Source organism: Sylvia atricapilla, chromosome 2, assembly GCF_009819655.1.
Source record: "Sylvia atricapilla isolate bSylAtr1 chromosome 2, bSylAtr1.pri, whole genome shotgun sequence".
In the NCBI taxonomy this organism is placed as follows: Eukaryota; Metazoa; Chordata; class Aves; order Passeriformes; family Sylviidae; genus Sylvia; species Sylvia atricapilla.
Genome location: NC_089141.1, coordinates 66381245 through 66395709, shown reverse-complemented (window position 1 = coordinate 66395709; position 14465 = coordinate 66381245). Strand labels below are relative to the sequence as shown.

Here is a 14465-nt window from a genome sequence, read left to right as displayed (position 1 = left end):
TACAACAACACTAGTACTATTAAAATTCCTTAATTGACTTATTTGCATAATGCTTTCATCTTTTTCATAATATTTTCTCCCTTTTCTGCTTCTTTTAGTATTTAAACATGTGGCAAAATGACTTGAATGCCAGAAGAAGTTTGTCCTTTCTTTCTGGAATTGATTTTGTCTTCTTTTTTTTCCTGAGTAGGTAGTTTTAAAATATTGGCTGCCAATTGTTTTGACCACAATAGCTGTCTAAGCTCCCTAAACAGATGTCTGATGACTACACAACAATGCCAAGACTCAGACAAGTGCTTTTGGCATGATTATATTCAGATACTGATTCTAACAGGACCAAACCAGTCACTTTTAAGTCTTGGCACAGCCTACGAGGCTGTAGCTGTCAATTTATAACTGACATAGTTATAAAAACCCCACGAAAAAATATTCCATTTCCAAGCAGCTTGCTTGGAAAGGGAGGTTAACTCTGAATTTTTCTTGAGTCATTCATACAGGTGCAGCAGTACCACCCAGAGGCCACTGCTGCGCTGGACACTGCACAAACTTGAGAGAGTTCCTGTCCAAAAGGGCTCAGAGACTGGAAAGACAAAGAAGATCCTAAGGCTTAGAAGAGATTATTATATGAAGCTGTATTTGTAATAGTCTTCAGATAAAACCTGTCAAATTTCACTCTCTCACTGTCTTACTCAAGCCAAATCTGAATGCAGACAACCCCTCTAATCATTCACACTGCTTTTAATTCTAAATTAGACCATTTGGATGAGATGATGAAATTCCAGGATTTGATCTTTGCTCCCAAGACAATGTATTTTTTGTTCAGGAGCCATTCCTGAGTTATCAATAAGCATGTAATGAATGTGCAAGCAGTGTGGCTTTCCAGTGGAACATGGGCCATAAGGATCCAGCCTGCACTGAGCAGGCACCCAGCTCTTCCACACAACCTGCTTATGTTTATTGGGGGAGACACTGAATCTGGCACTCCCATTTTTCTGGGTCCAGTTAATCTGTTCAGAGAACACCATCCTCATGGTTTTAAAAGGTGGTAGTTACTGAGATATTCAAGAAGGTCTGATTCTAGCAGTTTGTGCCAAACTTATTTGAGAATACCTGCAGATTCTTCTCTCTGAAATGCAAGGAATGTTTGCAAGTCCTAGTTTTACTGATGCAGGATATTAGAATTGAGTTTCTTAGACCAGGCACAGCAGAAAATGGAAGAGGAAGCCTTTGAAGTCAAAGAAAGACCTTATCAGTTTAAGAATTCAGTTGCTCTGCGTCAATTAGGCAGCTAAACAGAGCTATTTTGGTCAACAATTTCAGACTTCGGCACATCAAACCTACTTACTTAGTATTTATTCTCTTTATCCTTTGTCTTTGTGGAATGATGGATGTCTTTGCTGCTGTGAAGAAAAACGAGGTGTTGTGGTGCAGCAGAAGGAAGAAAAGGAGGCATTTCTCCCATGCAGTCTGGCATCAACTAGTCTAAAAGCTGAAACCACCTTCTGGTGTAACAGTGGCTGCAATGAGCAATATCCAAGTATGATCAGAGAGCAAAACCAAACAAGAGGGTGAGTTCTTTTCATTCTAAACAACGAGATTATGTTAAAATATCAAGTATCAAAGAAGGCAATCAGAGTAGCAGTGTTCTGACCTTATTGTGAGTAAATAAACTGAACACCTGAAGCTATCCCAACACTACACACATTCCTATAGGAAGAAGCAAGGAACAGAGGTGACCTATGGAATAAATATGAGATCCATTTGATGTTCTTTACAAGCCTAGCTGAGGAGATTCTGTGAAGTAACGGAGAATATGTCTTGTCAAACTGGCATGGATCTTCATTTCAAGAGGAAGAGGATGAGGGCACAGTGTTACAGATATTTGTCATTCTGTGTCAAGCACTGATAGGGAGGGATGCTCAGGCTGAGTGTTCTGTGGGAGCCAACACAGGATACAACAGAATATATTAACACAGCAAAGATGTTCTTATGACATTCCTTGTTCTTGTAAATATCAGTAGCTTTGAAGCAATCTACATATTTAAGTGCATCAATATGCATTATATGCATTATTTCACTCCTTTCCTCTGATTACTTGATTCCCCTCCTAGTAGAGCAATGCCCCAGCTTTGTAAAATAAAGTATCCATTACACAGTGAAAAAAATGGGCCTGATGAATCACAACCCCCCACATAATTTAGTACATCATCTCTCAATACAGCTTTTCAGTCCAATTTAATGCATTATTGAAGATAACACGTTCATTAAAACAGCTGCCAGCAAACTCTTCATTTGGATTGTTTCATGGAAGGACTAGTCAAAGGGAAATGAAACACCACAGACTAATGATATGCAAAAAGGACAAAAAACATTTAAGTTTTGATACATTGGTATTGAGATGTTAATATGATTTTTCTTAATGAGTATTGCTCTGCCAGAATTTATATGGTAGATCACAAACCTGGTGTTTTTTCTTAGCCAAATTACAATATATAATAAAAAATAACAAAAAAACCACATGGCAAAATTCCCAGGGCTGTTCAGTGAGGATGACTTAATGAGCACAGAATTATTATTTATTGTTTCTTATTGCTACTTCTCTGTCAGTGAGCATTTAAGTAGCAGATATTTTCATCTAAAACTCCTGGTCTCTAGGGGAGTGAACTAAAATCTCTCATCCCTTCAAACACTAGAAAGTCCTAGGTTCTAATGTGCTGGCTCAAATAAATGTCTAACATCTTCCATTGTAACTGGGATTTAGCAATAAGTGTTGGTCTCTCAACAGGACCAAATTTGTGACATTAAAATTTTGCCGCTACTTTTTTCACCCCATTGTGCAAATCATTGTTTCCTGGTAAAGCTTAGAGTTTTAACAATTATAGTTTAACTAGGATATGTCATCAGCAAAAGACATACGTCAGAAAAAAGATCAATAATTAAAGATTTATTAGAGTTACTGACATTAATTGATAAGAACTCATAAAATTAACAAAAAATATCTACTGTCTCATGTCTCCATTGCATAATCAGTCTGAGCATCCTTTAAGCCAGACAACATCCTTACTCAGGTGCAGGCCAAGTGGTTTAAATTGTGCTGACATCCATACCTCCTGCCTCCCCTCTGAAATGTGCAGTCAAGGAGAGAGAGTTTGACTGGGACAGCCACTCATCAGTCTATTATTAACATATGGCTTTAATATTTTGCATGCATTTTGCATTATAATCTCTTTCCTAGATCCAGCAGTCTCCAAACACTAACTCTGTCATGGTCATATCCAGGAAGTCCTTTTAAACCAAGATGTAAGGCAGAAAAATCAGTCTGAATAACCATAATCTAAAGCATCTCATGACTAGTAGTCAATACCTTTGTCTGTCCAGTAGGCTACTGAACTATTGTTTATTTAGACAACATATTATAACACATCATGAATTCTTCTTTCAGTTTCTATATTTGTATACACATACACTCTTCAAAAGGAAAAAAAAATTCTTTCACTGTAGTCTCAAAGGAAGGAGTGTCTCTGACCTAGTGTAGATGTCTAGAAATCTGAGCTGTTCATTCCAGGTTCCTTTGCAAACCACGGAAGAAAGATGTACATTGGTTAATGTCATAGTAAAATAGATGTTTGCAATCTGACCAATTGAATTGCTTCCCAAAAATGTCTGCTTCTCTGTATAAGATAGAATAGATCAAGTAACTCAGAAACAGAACTCTACACTGTAGATAGATAAATTTAGGCAAGATCAATCCATCCAAAGTGTTTAGATAGTCAGTTTAATAAAGTAGGAAATATAAATACAGCAACATAATGTCATGCAAAGTTTGTATATCATTATTTCACAGCAATTATTTAGTGTGCACTTCTTTAAAAAATGGTGATTATACAGTTATCAGAATTACAGATGCAAAGTGGGGTAGTTTTACTTAAAACCCCCTAGGAATTTTTGTGTAGAATCCTTCTGCAGTTGTAGAGATGCATTTTCCAAAGATGAGTTCTTCCATCTCAAATTTATCACTAAAGATACTTGGGAAGAACTTTTCTCTGGTGGTTGATGTCTTCCACTGAAAGGTACAGTATGAACTCACTTCTCTCTGCATGAAAACAGTAGTTTAAACTGAATAGCTGACTTCTAAATGGCTAATCTTGATCTGAATCCCATTCATGCTATATTAAACAAACATCTTTATATTGGAGGAAAAAAGAATACAGCCCTTTCAAAACAAATGTGTAGGAATGTCCTGACATTCAGAAAATTTCAATAAATTATCATTGATTTTATGTACAATTTAGTGGTTTCACAGATCTGATAAATATACTGACCAATATCTTGTTTTGTTTCCTGCAATGTGTGTATGAAAATGGATCTAAATTCTCATTAAATTAATTCCTTTGATAACCATGCAGTAGGACTTCATTCAGAGAATTCCCAGCAGTAAAAACGAATAATTTCCCCCAGTGTTTTGAATTAAGAGGCCAGTACAGTTAACTAATAGTGACTTCTTCATCTTACGTTCTGTATGTCAAAATTAGTAGATCCATTTTTCTGCAAGAAAGAAAAGATTGGTCAGAGATGGCAAGCAAAGCAGTATGCTCTAAATGTCCCAGAAGGAAACTTCAGATTTTTTCTTTTTCTGTTTTAGAATGTCTACTGAAGTCTATCTTGTAACTTGATGAAATAGGACATGCCAGTTTATTTGGCTTAATATAGAGACTGTTGGTATGTGTTTCTACAGTTTTATAACTGTTACTATGTTCTATTAATTTTCTAATCTGATTATTTGCAAAATTCTCCATTCCCATCAGATGCAATGAATTATTAACAAAAGTATTTTAAGAAAAAAAAATCTTAATATGATTTTAGTTAACATCATCTTATTTCAGAATTACATAGCTGAAAACCAGCTTATAAGAGTATTTTATCTACATCTCTGTTTGTCCTAATTTGGTACAGAGGTACTGATTTATAGTATTGTGAAATAAAAATTGCTTTGAAGAGAGAAGACTTAAAACCTAACAACTTCTAGAAAAATGAATAAAACAAAATGTTCATTTGTCCCTGTCTTGCACTTCTGTTAATCAGTTTGCTCCTCCCAAGGTAAGAATGATAATCACAGTGTAAGATTTTCATTATGATTCCATAGATTTTGTATCTTCTCTCTACTCCAATTACTCCACTATGTGAAATTACCTCTGTACCCTGGTTTATTTGTTTCATTTGAATAATCTGATTCTCAGATGGCCTTGAAATTTATTCTCACTTCCAGGGCAAGGTGCCATTGCCTCCATTTATGTCTCTATTGATTGCACAGGTACAACTCTGCATAGAGACCTGAAGAGATGAACTTGCAGTGCCACCAAGATCTCCCTCACAGAGACAGAATAATTGTGTCTAGAACCTGGGGTTGGATATCATCCTAAGCACCCAGACTTAGTAAAGTAGATGCTTTGGAAAGGTTTAAGTACACACAAATGAGCGAAAGCAACAGCTGTGTTGTCGTATATTGAAGTCTTTTGAATGAAGTTCACTAAATGGTTTTAACCACATTCAGTATTATACATCTTGTGCCTTACCTTTAACTTTGGAATAACAAGGCTCACAGTGCACAGTTTGTTTGTAAATCCAAATGCTGTCTCCCGCTTTCAGATCTTCCAGAGGTCTCTTACATACTTCACACTTAAACACATAAAGAATGAAGAAAAATTATAATGAAACATTTCTCTAATGCTCTTACCCAGCACGCTTTCCTTTAGGAAACAAGCAACCCCAAGACCAGAATAGGAGTTATTAGTACTGCAATATAAAATATGAACTCTGAAAGAGTAGTTTTAGACAGTTATATATCTGACTATGTCACTTCGAGATATCTAAAAATCAGATACCAGTGTGTTACCTGATTGCATAGGTACTCATACTCAACAACCGTGCCCTCCCCCAGACATTTCCAAAGGGTACTTTTACTTTCTCTGTCTTAGCTTAGGGGTTCAACCTAAAATAAGATGAATCACCATTTTGAGATCCTTTTCTTTCTTTACGGAATAAAGGATGATCACACATAATCATCCAACTCTGAGTAGATCTTAAAGACTCTAGACCCGCTTGTTTCAAAATTTCTTATAACACTTAACAGGTAACTGTCTCTCATTCTTGCAGAATCTCGACACTACTTTCACGAATGTCTCATAAAAGCTGATTTTTTTGAGATAAAGAAGCATTGCCCATGTTTCACATATAATAATGCACAGATAGACACAGAGACTGACTTACCAAGATCACAAAGCCTAAAGTGGATCAAGGAGCATGGTAATTTGGTACAGAAACTAGGATCTTGATACCCAGATAATTTTATCTATTTAAATCTAATACAAGAATAGTAAATTCTGATTTATTTGAATATTTTATCCACTACTAAGTGAAAAGCAGCATTAGTATTAAGGTGCTATTAAATCAGTCTGACGTCTTCACACATTTTATATTTCTTTTTTAAATCAGCAAAAGGGTGACCATGTCTTCAAAGCTCTGATCACCAATATTAGCTAGAATTTTTACACAGAGAAGAAAAATTCTAAAATTTGGGTTATTTAATTACTGTACTTTTGGTAAATACCTTTACAAGGAAATGAAGATGGTGTACTGCTGTCAGCTATGTGCAAATCTCTAATGGATAGAGGGTATTTGTAAGGAGCTAAATGAATATTAATTATGAGACATTGCACTACTTAGCTAAATACATAACTACAAGCATGAACCACAGACCTACATCAACTGTTTAATTTTTTTTGCCAATGCTTTCAATAAGTTTTTAGTTATACAAAAATTAAGCTGAATATTCCTGGCCAGACAGGTCTCCAGATAATAGTAGGTAACAAAAAAAATATAGTTTAAAAAATAGGCATAAGTATTTAAAAGATAATTCAGCCACTACCAACATGTAATACTTCTAATGAAAAGCCCATTCTAAAAAATTACCTACTTTTTAATAATTAAGGGTGTTTTAGATGTCAATCTAGAACATCTAAAAAACTTCATAAAATTCTGAATAAAATTTTCCAACATGAAGAAAGTGTAAGTTGATATAATTCACTGTATCAGACTTGAAGTGAAGGCTTATAAATGGCCTATAAATGCATAGGGCTCTAAGAATACATTCAGCTGCATCCTTTATCCTGCTTATGGTTGCAAGGGAGGAGAGGCAAGGAGGAGAGTGAAGGAGGAAGGAGAGAGGGAGATCGAAAGAAAAAGGAAGGGATTGTGTTGGAGAGAGAGAGAAACAGAGGGATTAGTATTTGCTACATTAATCTTCACCTCCAGTCTCAAGACTTCTTATTCTCACAGGTGGAGAAGGCCTAAGGCCTAAATAATCTCTTATTATTGTGTGTACTATAATGCAGGTATTACAATCAAATTATATTTCTTGATAGCAGGTGAAATCTTCTTACCTTGAAGCAAGTCGAATGACAGTAAATTTGCAAGGCATCTAAGATCATTTTGGCATCTATGCCCAAGGGCTTCCTGCAGTATGTACATATATCTTTTCCAATTATACTCCTGTGTATATAATATAACATCAGCTGTCAGAAAAAGAGCTGCCATTGAAATCTCAAGCAGAAAATTGATAAAGTTAGCACACTGTGTGGAAAAGACATTTGTATACTGTACAATGGCCATTAATGGAAAAATGTCATTTGTGTATTCTCTCCATTCCAGTTGACAGGTGTCATACACATGCTCCTGTGATGGGCAAATTGTCAAGCAGCAAAAATAGCATGGTAGAAAGAATGGTCTTCTCTGGCTGAATGTTTGGGAGCATATATATTAAATAGGGATAAAGTGGAGGGGAATGATTTTAATGTTTTAATCACAAAAGTAAGCTGGTAGTTGAATTCACACAGCCATAATTGGATCGGTCTGATTCACAGAATTCTTTGTGATACAGAAATGCCTGAAAAATTTTTTGCTTTCTGCACTGCAGACAGAACTCATACCTTCATAGCAAATATAGTGACTACATGTATAAAACAGCCTACAAGGTATCCGTGACAATAATATTTTAAAAAATGTTCTTAGCTCTTGTTGCACTCCTGTGTGACATCACTCTACTTTTTCTGGATACTACTGTTGGTGTTGTTTTACCATTACAAAATCAATGGCTCTTGCTCCTTTCCTGTCAATGACAAACTGCTGTACAATACATCCCCTGAGTTCCTTATCCTTATGTTGGAACGAATACACGTTTTTCTGATTAGGTATTTCCAGGTAGTAGGGCTGTCCGAATTGAATTGAAAATAGTGCCGACATTTAACTTCTTTTTCCCCATGAGATAAGTTATTACAGATTGAGCAAATATCCTGCTTATATCTGGGAATGTCTTACTGGTGTGAAAGGATAGTTTTCAACAGCACTGTCATTTGAATCTATTCCTCCTCACTTGTACATAAATTTGGTCATTGTCATTCTCACAAAGGAAGGAAATTTTGCAGAGTAAGTGGTTGCCTGAGGTAGAAACCTACAGATTCACAAAGCCAACTCTATCACTTAAGGCATTGGCTCTTGTTTCTATAGATATTTTAAAATGTCAGCTGTGACAAGCCTAACATAATGTTAGGCTGCTGAACTGTGGTAATGATTTGATGGCAAGATCTCACTGAAAGAGAGCTTTGTATGAAAAACTGTCTCATGATGGTGACTTCCACTGCTCTCTTTTGTCTGATGACTTGAATGCTTATGTAAATGTCTGTGTCCTTTGGTACTCTACGATGTTACTAATGTGTACTCACCGATCAGAAGTAGAATAAACAGTTTTGATAGTATTTCCAGTTATATTTTCTTCATAGGCAGCAAGTGAAGATTTGCTGTGAAGCAGAGAGTACATAGCTATCACTAAACAATACTACATTTTTTTAAAGCTTTCACTACATTGATGATAATATGCAAAATAAACTAAGACAAATGCTTGTAAAAATAATCGTACTTGGTGATGAGTTCTTTTTCTGTTTTTTCCAAACCATCAAGAATAATATATCAATAAAAAGTGTAAATTAGTAATATAGTAATATTTGTTATATAGTGTCCCTATAATGCGTTCTATTTTTTAATGATTCTTCAGCATTTCAAAATTAAATCCACAAGCCCATTGAGCAAAATTTACATAATGGTATTGGGCTTCCTGTGCTGATATCACAGCCTAAATGATACATATCAGAAAATGGTGACAGACTACCTTTTTTCATTTTCCTCTACTTCTTTTACTTGTCCTTAAAAAGCTGTCAAACAGCCAAAGAAAATTACAACATGTACGTAGAATTAAAGTGAGGGTCTTTATAATACAGGCTTTTCAGTGTATGCTTTGTGTTCACTACAGTAACTGCATTGTTCCTTATATCAGAGTAGAAAAGAATATACTGAATTTAATTATCAGGGAAGTTAAATTTCCATTTTTAACAGTACCATTTCCAAGTTACTTAAATGTCAGTTTTGTTTCTATGGAAAGGATGAACATGTATGTGACAGTTGAAATAATCTTGCCATACCCATTTTGAAGATTTCTGAATTGATTGATTTACTGATCATATTCTCCAGAAATTCTTAAGGTATATAGTAATTATTACATGTTTCATATCACTCCTGAATAATGTTCTGCAACGTTAGGAGCAATTGTTTATAATCATCTGTATTTACCAAGCGTTGGATTTTTTCCCAGGAAATGTAACAGATTGATAACATGTGTTCGTAGGCTGTTAAAAAGGTCAGATACTCTTTTCCGCATACCTGTATTTTGTAAAGCACATATGTCTTATTTGATTTCTGTGCAACACCAGAAATGTATTTAAATTGCAGTTACTGATAAGCTGAAATGGTAAATGTTTTATTTATATTTCATAGAACGTAACAATGGGCTTGTTATTTAATCAGAATGTAACAAACCTGGGTTTGCTCACCACAGAGGAAATATCTCCTCAAATGAACACCCAGTGCTCCATTTACATTTCAGGAGAGATGAAAGTAAGCCTACTAAGTAGGAATGCAAACTAAAGCTAAGTAATCACCTTTTGAATTAGTTTATCTGGCTGAGAAATTCTTTTGATCAAGAATGTGCACAATACATGTTACAGGGTGGAGTATTGGTAGTGCAATTGCCCAAAGTTTCTTGCTACAGTGAAATGTGGCAAAGAAATATAATTTCTCTGTTCCTGTAAAGTATGAGCCTGTGCTTCTCATTTTTGTTGCTAAGCTTATTTTTCCCAAATCTTCCATTTAACTCATTGTATTTAATTGTGGAATCTCTGGCAAAATGAGCACTGTGCATTGCACACTCAAAATAATACGGGTATTTACATGCTGTATGCCTGAAAGTAACATTATCTTACATGAAGTTGTATAGAGAAAAGTATTTCCTCGAGTGTCCTAGTGTAGAGAACAGCATACCTTGGATTTTACTAACTGACTGGAGTATTATGGTTTAAATGTTTTTTGAACACAAAAAAATATGTATAACCACAGCTTAGGTAGAAAACCACAAAATACAAACCACAAAACCACAAAACAAAAAACACAGAAGCTACAGCAAAAATATTTCCAAAGCATCAGTTTCTAACCTTGTCAATTGAAAGTGTAAGGAAACCCAGAACATTTAAATAAATACATAGTCTGACAGCTTGATGAGACACCAAGTGAAAACTGAGTCCCTCTGTGCACCTGGTCACGTCCCTTCTTTCAGTTCATATCAGTCACTCCTTTACTTGCTCTGGTGTGACTTCTTCACACAGCAAACTACTTAACAATAAATACTCTGCAGAACCTATTGCATAAAACCTAAAGGAATAACCTACAAAGACCATTCATTTAATAAGTTTTCATGAATTAAAATGGGATTCAGATAGAGGGTATAAAGTCTATCAAGTGTACGGTAACATTGCATATTGCAGCATGTTCTTTGCCCTGTCGTTCTTCCATTACTGTTCTCTATATTAACTTTCAAAGACAATCAGAACATTACAACTCAGAGCCTGTATGTGCACAAAATTCTGACAAATGCTAATTAATTTTTCTGTTGGACATTAATTATTAATCTTAAATTGTATGCTGCTTGGCTTTGTTTTTATTCTCAGCCAATTTATGGGTTTGTAATGACCTTCAAGGTCATGCCGAATTTTCAGAATACATCCATTTCAACTGTACTCCAATAGCAGATGTAAGAGAACAGGGGATTAAAGATCCTGTGCCCATTCACATCCACAGTAAGGATCGGGTGTGCATAAGGTTAAGGATGGGGACATGGATCATACTTCCCATAAAGTACCAGACTGTGACCTTTACTTTCCCTGTCAGTAAAGCGCAGTAGATTTCTCCTCTCCCTGCTGAGTCATCAGCCCTGACTCAGGCAGTTCACAACCATTATACAGCAATACAACATACAGGTTATGTCTTTAAACAATCCTTCCTACATTAAATAATTAATCCATATAGATGGGTGGATTGATACTGAAGAGAGGTTTTCTTAATCCAAAAAGGTCTTTCATTCAAGAATTATATATTATACTTTCTGTTGTCATATTTTGTGAAAATATTTTTGACCTTGAAGAACAAGATAACATTTTTTTCATTTATTTCAATTATTTCCTCATAGACCTGGTGTACAGCTAGTTCTATTAAATATCTCTACATACTTTTTTTCACTCAGATTTGCATTATGTCAGTTTATAGAGGCAGAATCTAGCTAGAGCATGAGTATTGCAAGAAAAATCGTTTTCAAAATAGGTTGTTCTTGGTTAAAAAGTCAGAATCCTATGTCACAGCATCAGTGATTGGGTTGATGATACATGGGTTCAGATTCATCCCATTTAGGTTTAGAAAGCTAAAAAGGCACTTTAAGTGAAGAGTGTAATGTTTTCCTTACAGCCTCAGAAACAAACAAGTTCATAAGAAATAAGAGCATTCAGGAAATGCCTTTCTTCTATTGATTAAATAAGAATTCTGGCCTAGCTGCCCTCCTAAATTTTATGTTTCAGCTATGTCTCTAGAGCTACAAAGGGTGTGTCTTGTGCTCCTCACTCTGTACTAGAGTAGGATATGTGACCTTCTGTGCCTGGGATCATGGAAGAAGATTTGGAAAAGGGCTGGCATGATTCAGAGACCAATGAGAATTTTCTAAGCATTCCTGAAATTTCTTGCATAAAAAAAGCTTTATACAATTTTTTTTTCAAGAAATGGCACTTTAGACATTACGGTATCCAATTAATTTTCCTCAGTACCTGGTCTTTCTTTCATCATCAGTGGAGATGTTTGTTTCTGGGAGATTATTTGGAGCCCTTGGAGGATTTTCATATGCTTTCTCAATTATCCTAAAATACAAAAGAAACCACACAACAAGAAAATAAACACTTTTTAGAAATTTTTTTCAGCTACACAGTTTGAATTTAAAATTTCAGTCATGGATGCAGAAGCTTGGACTAGAAAAAGCAGGTAAAAGAAATTTACTGTATTTTGGTTAAATTGTTGCTGGTGAAAAATAATGCAGTCACTGACCTATAATTTTTAGTCCTCCAGTTTATGCTGATTTATTCATATATATTCATATTGAAAACTTCATCTAACTTTAATTGAGCTTTACTTTCCTAAAAGTGCCCACTGAGGTTTTCAGCTGTGCAATGACGTTTCAATTGTTGATAGCATTCCACATTTTCTTGTCAGTATTCCATAATGTTGTATTCTTAGACTTACTATATTATAGTTCCAAATTTTCTTTTTTTTGAATATACTATGGTTATGTTTTTATTAGAAATGACTAACTAAACAGATACATAGACTGATTTCAAAAAGCAGGACTATGAATCAAGCAAGAGAAACCTCCTTCTGCGGTTTTCCTCACCACAAAACGTGACAGGCAAACAAACATAAAAATAGATCTTGTCATACAAATTATGGGATTTCAGGAATAAGTGCTAATAATGTTTTTGGTGATTTTACAAAGCAGCTCAGACAAAGGCTGCTCTTGTTTGGTTCTGCCTAAGGCTATATTCTGGAACAACGTGATCCTTGTCTGCCTTAACTCTGGGTGTGTGGGCTGCAGCTTGATAATTTCAGTGAGCTTGCCAAGGACTGAGGCTCTGCTCGCTCAGTGCTTGTTGTGCTTTATATGCAGAGTAGTGCTGCAAGAAGCAGCACCTCCTTTGTGCCCGACTCCTGATGGGGCAGGCCCTTGTCAGAACTGAAAGAGAAGCTCATTCACTGGCAATGCTCAGTATATGCTTTCCTGGTCAGACTGTCAAGTGGAACTGCTGGGAAAAAATATTTTCTATTAAAAAATAGCAAAACTGCCTATATATACAGATAACTACATTCTTCCTCTTCACGTGGATATACAACTAAATGGAAGACTCAAAAGAGACCATCAGAACGGTACCTAAAAACATTTAATTGACCAAAATGGATCCCACCTTTTGTAAATAATGAAATCTAGTAGCAGTAAAGCTTTTATACTAGGAATGAATTTTCTTATATTTGTTTGAGATGCCAGCAGCTGAATTCACAGAACACTTAGGTAAGCACAAATATACTTAGGAGGATCTTGTCTCTAGTAATTTTCATTCTCCATGATAGATTATAGGTTTGAGACATTGCTTATCAAAATACATGCAGCTTTTTTGTTATATTTGGTTAATCAGGAACATTTTAGAAATAATATAGATATCTTACACTGGGCAAATTCTGTTTGCTTGTATTAGGAATTCATATTTTCTGGTTCTACTAAACAGGTACAAGACTTGATATTTGATCATTAAACTTTAGAGAGAGTTATGAATTGATTCTCACCACGTTTTACTTTGTTTATCAGCAGACTTTACTTCAGTGTGATCCCCAAGGTTCTCATCTCTGAAAGGGAGAAATATCTCAGAATCAATAGAAATATTTTATTTAATCTAAACATATTAAATGGACTAAATTATTTATGTTGAAGAAGAAAAGAAACTATATGCATTTCCCAGGTAGTATTTGTAACTATAGTGAGCTTATCTGTTCAATAAGTTATTTGTTCAAGCTTTGATATTTTTCAGTTTCTTTCCAATACGACACTGCAAAAGAATTACAAATGACTGAAAAATGTCAAGTCCATTATAGTATTGTAGGATAATTCAGGCTGGAATTCAGGACCTCTCTGTACAACCTTCTGCTCAAAGCAGGGACAGCACTGAGGCTGCTCAAGTATTTCTCTAGTTGGGTCTTGAAAACCTTCAAGGAGAGAGATAGCCCAGCCTCTCCAAGCAGGCTGCTCCACTGCTGGACAGCCATCCCTACAGCCAGTCAGAATGACCCGTGTTTTAGCTTATGGCCACTGAGTCACATCGTGGTGCCATACTACAGGTGAAGGTCCTGCCTATATCTTCCAAAATGACTGTGGCTCTGTCATTTTCACTTGATAACAGACTTTCATTCAGTTCAGGCATCATGTGAGTAATGGAAATGGC

At 35.4% G+C, this 14465-nt stretch overlaps 1 protein-coding gene across 1 annotated transcript; it reads right to left on the bottom strand.

Moving 5' to 3' along the window:
* Positions 1-2929: 2929 nt before the first annotated feature.
* On the bottom strand, positions 2930-14289 carry LOC136373353 (sciellin-like). Its single transcript, XM_066338260.1, has 7 exons — positions 14165-14289; positions 13813-13872; positions 12252-12341; positions 8778-8852; positions 7440-7548; positions 5574-5676; positions 2930-4545 (listed from the first exon to the last, which is right to left on the bottom strand). Exons 1-7 carry the CDS (start codon positions 14287-14289, stop codon positions 4529-4531), a joined length of 579 nt encoding a protein of 192 aa, XP_066194357.1. The 3' UTR covers positions 2930-4528.
* Positions 14290-14465: the final 176 nt, after the last annotated feature.